This window comes from Setaria italica, chromosome IX, assembly GCF_000263155.2.
Source record: "Setaria italica strain Yugu1 chromosome IX, Setaria_italica_v2.0, whole genome shotgun sequence".
In the NCBI taxonomy this organism is placed as follows: domain Eukaryota; kingdom Viridiplantae; phylum Streptophyta; class Magnoliopsida; order Poales; family Poaceae; genus Setaria; species Setaria italica.
The window spans coordinates 36,540,206-36,547,463 of record NC_028458.1 but is presented as its reverse complement, the minus strand read 5'-3'; the positions used below and the strand labels follow the sequence as shown (position 1 = coordinate 36,547,463).

General features: G+C 44.2%; 1 protein-coding gene across 1 annotated transcript in view; it reads right to left on the bottom strand.

Moving 5' to 3' along the window:
• LOC101761353 overlaps positions 1-6,098 on the bottom strand; it is a 32,413-nt gene extending 26,315 nt beyond the window's left edge. Inside the window, exons 1-9 of the mRNA XM_022829742.1 lie at positions 5,771-6,098; positions 2,786-2,889; positions 2,534-2,668; positions 2,400-2,450; positions 2,116-2,210; positions 1,930-2,047; positions 1,367-1,468; positions 955-1,137; positions 720-880 (exon numbers count right to left, since the gene is read on the bottom strand). Coding sequence (XP_022685477.1) covers positions 720-880; positions 955-1,137; positions 1,367-1,468; positions 1,930-2,047; positions 2,116-2,210; positions 2,400-2,450; positions 2,534-2,668; positions 2,786-2,889; positions 5,771-5,867 — 1,046 coding nt within the window. The 5' untranslated portion in view covers positions 5,868-6,098. The remainder of the gene's footprint in view (positions 1-719; positions 881-954; positions 1,138-1,366; positions 1,469-1,929; positions 2,048-2,115; positions 2,211-2,399; positions 2,451-2,533; positions 2,669-2,785; positions 2,890-5,770) is intronic.
• Between the last annotated feature and the right edge of the window lie 1,160 nt (positions 6,099-7,258).

Here is a 7,258-nt window from a genome sequence, read left to right as displayed (position 1 = left end):
GAAGTACCTGGCTGATTTTGTTAGCATCTCACAAATTTCAGTCATTTCGCTGAATTTTAAGGTGTGGACGCGAGGTTTTAGTTTTAGGGTCCAGCTCTTGATGCAGGTCCCACATGTTACTCTAGCCATGCCAATCTGCACGATGTAGCTGGCTAGCTAATGTAGTGAGCCATCTCCAACAAGTTTCAGTCAATTCGCTGAAATTTTAAGGTGTGAAAGCGAGGTTTTAGTTATGGGTCCGGATCTGGATGTGGGCCCACGTGAATCTAGCCACACTAATTACATGAAGTAGCAGACTAGACTATCATACTGAACCATCTCTAACAAATTTCAACCAATTTTGCTGAAACTTTGAAGTGTGAACGCGAGGTTTAAATTTTAGGGTCCGACTCTTGACCTTGGCCTATATATAGTAGTTATACTAAATTTTTATTATTGGATCTTTTGGATGAACTTGGACTAAAAAGAAGTTGGATCTACTCTACTAACTCACCGGTTATTTTCTTTCGTACGTCTACCCCATAAGATGTCCCCAATGAGATGATCTTTTCTTAGTTAGATTGGATTAGACATTAGTCATTTTACATTAAGATTGGATTGGATATTGGATGATTTTTCTTGGATTTTAACTGGATTTCTCTATATTGGACATGGACCTCAATCCATTCCCACCTCTATCCATATATGAATTTGAAGTCGGAGAAGAATGTGCAAAATACCTAGATTTCTTTATTTCCTGAGTCACCACCTTGCATGCATACTTCCACCACGCCTGTGGATCTGATTTTACTGGTAAAGAAGGCCGGAGATGAGCATATCTCAACCGTTGGTTAAAAGAAGAGAAATTGTCAGCCATCTTCAGGAAGTCCCTGTAGCCGTCCTGGTTAGAGGAAAAGGTATTAATGTTCACAGAACTTTGGATAAGATTCAAAGAGAAAAGACAAGAGTAAAGACCTTCGATAATGAAAGAGTAACATCATCCAAATCAACAGCAGCATTTTGCAATGCCTGTCCTGTTTTCTTTGCCTCAGTAAGTTGTATTTTTGTATATTTTGCTTTGCCAGATACAGGTTGTAAAATGTAACTGTGCTTTTTTGAAGTAGATCTGGAACGACCCTGCTCCGAAAACTCGAAAATCTGAAATACATTTCATAAAACAACAAATATCTGTCATGTAACTTGATGCAAATAATGGAAGAATAGAAGACCTCCCACTAAACCTCAGTATAGCACTATGCCTACCCATCAATCCACCATGTGGCTGTTCTGGCAGATATTGTAAAAAAAGGGGGGAGCAACTGTCTCTATGCAGATTTTTACTCTCAGGCCCAGGGTCTTTATTTGCAAATGAACACAACTGGAATACCTGACTCCATTCTGATGGCAATAAATCCTCCCAGGGCTTATCCACAGTCCAAGGACTGCTATCAGAGTTGAAATACATCGCCAGACTCTCAAGTTCAACAGACTGCAGAAATATTTTAACTAGTAAGCTACCAAAGGCAAGTAAGAAAGAAGCTGTGCAAGATGATTGAAAGGAAAAGAAAAGCCAAACCGAAAAAAAAAATATGCCAAATGCTCCCAAAATCAAAATAATGTATTCACTGTTGAAGTGAACACAATTCATTCTAGGTGCAGAAACCTTTGCGCAAACAAATATACCAGCAAAATTACAAAACTGAAAAATTAATCATAGTTGTTACTTTGGAACCTAATATTCTGATATGCAAAAACAGAAAATCACCATTTTTGGAGATGGAAGATGGATATGTCAAAGAAATGCCACAAGCGTTTGCTCATGTATCTTTTGAATAAAAGAATTACCCATGGATAGCAAAAACAAAACTGAACTACCAGATGTTGACAGCAGACATGAAGTAATATCTGACTAAACGTGCACACAAAATGTAGAACTTAGGAACAAGGTACCTTTTTTACTCGGTCCAAATCCCCACCAGTGGCAAAAGTCTCCTTGCCAAGGTCATCCACAGTAACTGCCGAAAGTTTTGAAAGTACCAGACCTGCTGCGAAAGGGTGGCCTGGATTGCTACAGGAAAGTCATGGTATTTTAATATGCATCACAAAAGATAAATCCACCAAACAGAATTGCATTACCTCTCTACATCTTCGTATCTTATATGAATATTGCCGATAGATAACTTGATATTTCCAATTACAGTGCTAATGAAAGATCCAAGCCATGATGAATTCTTCAAAGAAAGAAAATTGCAGTGAGAAATAAACAAAGTATCTAAAAACCACACAACAGCAGGTAAAATATGCACCATTACTGGTCCATGGTCATAATCTAGTTCAGAACTTGTTACTGGCACATACTAGTTCAGATTTCAACAGCAGGTCAAATAAACAATAATACAGAACTAGGTACTAGCACATACTAGTTCAGATTTCAGTTGCTGCTGGCGCTCCAATAACTTTATCTCCATTTCCTGCAAATAACAAACAAATCAGTACTTGCACGGATCTGGCCTTAATTGCAAAAATCACTTAGCTACCATCAGAAGTTTATTACCCGAACTCTACTTCTTTTTGCTTCCTGGACAGCATCCTCACTACAACCTTCAACTTGTGTTGCTGGTTCAGCTAGTATAAAAATTCGATCAAGATAAACCAAAACTGGCTCCTGTCCGAGCCTGCTCCATGGAACCTAACAATCATTGACATGAACATCCTTTATCCCACTCCTTATTACAAAGAATCATAAAATCACAAATACAGCAAAATAGTTCTGCATTTATACTAGAGCAAAGAAATTACTACAAACCTTGAGCTTCACTGAACCAAGGAAACCAGCTTTGACTCTAACAGGTAACTTCAATGAATTGAGCGCTTCTGGCTTCAATTGCATGTTTGTGAGCTCCACATCGCCTGGAACAATGTTGCAGAGAAGATAACATCATTATGTAACAGAAGATAGGGACAGTATCAAAATATGGTCAATTGCTGGGGCAAGGAAAATGCGTGACATCATGTATGAGCATGAATGAATATGGGTATCTTCAAGCTCTAGCTGACACTTACTAAGTACTATGGACTACACATTGTATTTTTATTTCATCATGAAGCCACTGTTAATTGCATCAAATATCCAGAACTGTTCTGCAAGCGACCTCAGTTCCCTGATCATCTATCCATCACAAACAACAACAACAACAACATAGCCTTTCAGTCCCAAGCAAGTTGGGGTAGGCTAGAGTTGAAACCCAACAAGAGCCACAAATCAGGGTTCAGGCACATGAATAGTTGTTTTCCAAGTACTCCTATCCAGGGCTAAATCTTTGGGTATATTCCATCCCTTCAAATCTCCTTTTATTGCCTCTTCCCATGTCAATTTTGGTCTTCCTCTGCCTCTCTTCACATTATTGTCATGCCTCAGGGTTCCACGGTGCCTCCGGAAGCCTTTGTTGGACATGTCCAAACCACTCAGCCGGTGTTGGATAAGCTTTTCTTCAATTGGTGCTACAATTGGTGCTACCCCTAACCTATCACGTATATCCTCGTTCCGGACTCGATCCCTTCTCGTATGACCACAAATCCAACACAACATACGCATTTCTGCAACACTTATCTGCTGGACATGTTGTCTTTTTGTAGGTCAACATTCTGTACCATACAGCATTGCAGGTCTAATCGTCGTCCTACAAAACTTGCCTTTTACCTTCAATGGTACCCTCTTGTCAATCAAATTCCTGATGCTTGGCACCACTTCATCCACCCCGTTTTGATTCTATGACTAACATCCTCATCAATAACCCCATCTTGGCTTTTAGCATTGATCCCAAATATCGAAATGTATCCTTCCTGGGCACTACTTGGCTTTCCAAACTGACATCTCCCTCCTCATGTGTAGTAGTGCCAAAGTCACATCTCATATATTCAATTTTAGTTATGCTGAGTCACTAACACCCTGATCATCTATCCATGATGCAATATTACTCACACCCTGAAGTCACTAACACAAAGCCATCTGATACCTACTATCATCCCATGCGCTTCTCATGACACACAGTCTTCATTACAAGCTCAATAAATTCCACTAATATTCTCACCAAATGTCGAAGACAATTGCCAACCTTAATTTCCAAATGCAACACTAACTAACATGTAAACAATTGATATAGATGTCTGATGAAAAATCAGGCACACAAATGCACCCCCTATGCAATCACCTGCTATGTGAATTCCTGCAAAATATCGATTGATAATATCACTGCCAAGTGCCAACCATTGCTGTATTTGTTTTTCTCAGGTATGGCTTGGAAGTTGTGTACCTGGCAGATAAGTGTACGCCCCCAGCCCAAAAGAAAAACATCAGAGAGGAACACATTTACCATGCGCATAAGCTACTACAAATGAAAATAACTCAACTCTCAATTTATCCTATGGACTCCTTATCATCAGACAGTGCCTAACATGAGGCTGAAAAGCTCTTATAAACAATCAGGACCAAGATTGTACTTCATTTTTAGGCACTTTTATTTAGAATATGCAGGAAACATATGCATCCTCGTATGCTCCATTTTCAAGCACAGTCCAGATGATCAGCTTATCACTGCGGATGGAGACAGTTTCCCTTTTTTCCAAAAAATCAGCAAACCATGTTGTCCAAAAATATTGACTGTGTTCCCATATGCAGGCCACATGTATCTGCTGGGGTATTCCTTTTGAGGCAAACAGTTGTCCCACATGACAAACATAATTCATCTTCCACGCCCTCCTCATTCCATTCCTAAGTAATATTACAGTTGCAACCCTAAGCAAAACCAAAAAAAAAAACAGTGCATTGCAGATGTGTGTGTCAACTGGATTATGAATTCAGCTCAATGAAGGATTCTTAGCCCAAACATCAGTTCAAATCTGACCCTTGACTAAATGTTAGCATATTTAACAAGTTCAGTGAGCGCACACTGCACAGATTCAGAAACATCAGTTGTGTATTCCACTTATAGTTGCTTTGTGTGAACAATTTGCATCTCCAGTTTCATATTGGTCAGTTTCCAATATGGTAGTATCTCAATAACAGAAATCCTCATATTCATTTATCTAGATACTCCACTGCACATCATTCTGTAATCTGAAGCTAGAAGTGTGAACAATTCACACAAAGCTACAGCACTTGCGCTTCCACTGACAAATTTCCAGGCCTGATCTACAAAATGCTATGTTCCTCGAAGACATGCTTAGTGACTGATAGACATCTCAACACTACGATCGCTGACACAAATACTTAGAAACAAGCCTGCAGCCCCAGAACATAATTGCCCACAGCAGTGCATCACCAAGTTAATTTCATAACTCTGAGCACTGAAACTAGAACCTAGCACTGTAACAAGGGAGAGTCGCAGATTAGTCACATTCACGAAACCAACTTAAGCCTACAACATAACTACCTCAAATTGTTATCTGCTGACCCCATCCATTGTAACCATGAACCTTTCGAACAAACAAGCTCGACAAAAAGCGTCGGTCAGTGCCTAAAACCCCCGTGTCACTCCCGATCGCACTACGAACAGAATCAGCAATCGGGGTACCACAATGTAGCATACACGTCAACCCACGCTCAGACTGAACTCCCCAACATCCAAAACCTCACGGAACTACTGCTCCTCATCAATTTTTCAGCACTAACACTACTAGTTAAGCACGCACGACGCCCAATCAAAAATAACAAATCACATCATTAATACGCAGCTAGCAGCGACGGGTGGATGAAAGGGAAGTAAGTGGCGGCGGGGGCGTCCTGGCTCACCTCTCCAGACGCTGATCTTCAGCGCCTCCTTGTTGAGCCCCCGGACGTAGTTGCCGAGGTACTTCTGCAGCAGGAAGGCAACCTGGTCCTCCAACATCTCGGCCGCCGCCGGCGATCGGCGACGCCCGCCGGCACCGCCACCGCGAGACCTGAAGGGGGGGCGGAGGTACGGAGAAGCGCTCCGGCTGCCGGTCCCCTCGCCCGGCGTGTCGAGTGAGAGGGGAGAGGAAGGACTGGGCTAGCACACAGCAGCCAGCCCAAAGGCAGAGAGAGGAGGAGCCGGTTTTTTTTTGTCTCGAACGAGTCGCGTCGAGGAGGAGAAAGGGGGGAGGAGAAGAGAGGCGGAGGAGATCGCTAGAACGATGCAGGTGGCGCGACGAATGCCCGGAATGCCCTCGCGTATCCGGGGTATCTACGGATCCTGCCTGGGCCCACGATTTCGTAAACCGCAGGGATTGCGCTCGGGTCGCGGAGTTCTTCGTGGGACGTGGCGGTTTGGCAAGGGGACTCCACCGTCCAGCACGATCGAGAGAAGGCACAGCTGGACTAGTTCAAGCATGAAAGGGAACGCAATTAGGTATGGTAACTGCACATTAAAATACTGCAGTTAGGTCGTCTCGTGAGTAAAATATCTGCCAGATCGCACGCAAGATGCTTAGTCTAATTCTAATTCGAATTAGTTTTTAGCACCACAGATTCACAGGGGCAGGGGCACGTGAGTCGACAGTCGAGGTCGATGGACAGAACGGCGCGTGGTGCTGTTGTTATTTGGTGGCAACTCGGTGGGCACCATCGAGTAGGCGACTAGGCGACGGCGGCTGGCTGAGGCACTCCGGCGTACGGCGCCGCAGGGGTGGACGCGCGAGGCGAGGCGAGGCGAGGCGAGGCGAGGTCCTCCGCTTTATCCCCGAGCACGCAAAGGTGGCGGCGCGGCAGGGCGGCCACGACGCGCGCCTGCGTGGTTCGCATGGGGACCGCATGTGGGAGTGCCAATTTCCCGAGTTCTGACCCGGTCCTGGACGGTGGCAGCGTGCCACGGTGCCCCGCCCCGCGAGCGACACCTGTTAGCTGTCGTCGCGCACGGGAACACGTGAGGCGCTTCTCTCGGGTGCCGTCACCCATCAGGGTCTTGGATGCGCATCCATACCCCCACATTTCTTTTTCTTGGGAAGCTTGGGCCATGTTTTGAGCATCAGACTTCAACAGGAACAAGGCTACAACAAAAATAGACGGAAGAAGTCTATATTACACCCCTCAACTCTTACACGAGCCTAAATATCAACCCCCAACTAAGAATCCGTCTAACTGACACCCCCATTCTGTGCAAACCGGATATCCAAACCCCCCCAAGCCCTCTCGAGGCTGGTTTTGATCTGCGTCGGGGTCCACGTTGGCCGGTCGGCCATCCACATCAGCTAAGCCGTGGCCCCTCCACCGTCTTTCTCTCTCTCCCTCCCTCTCTCGGGACTTTGGAAGTTCTCTCTCCCG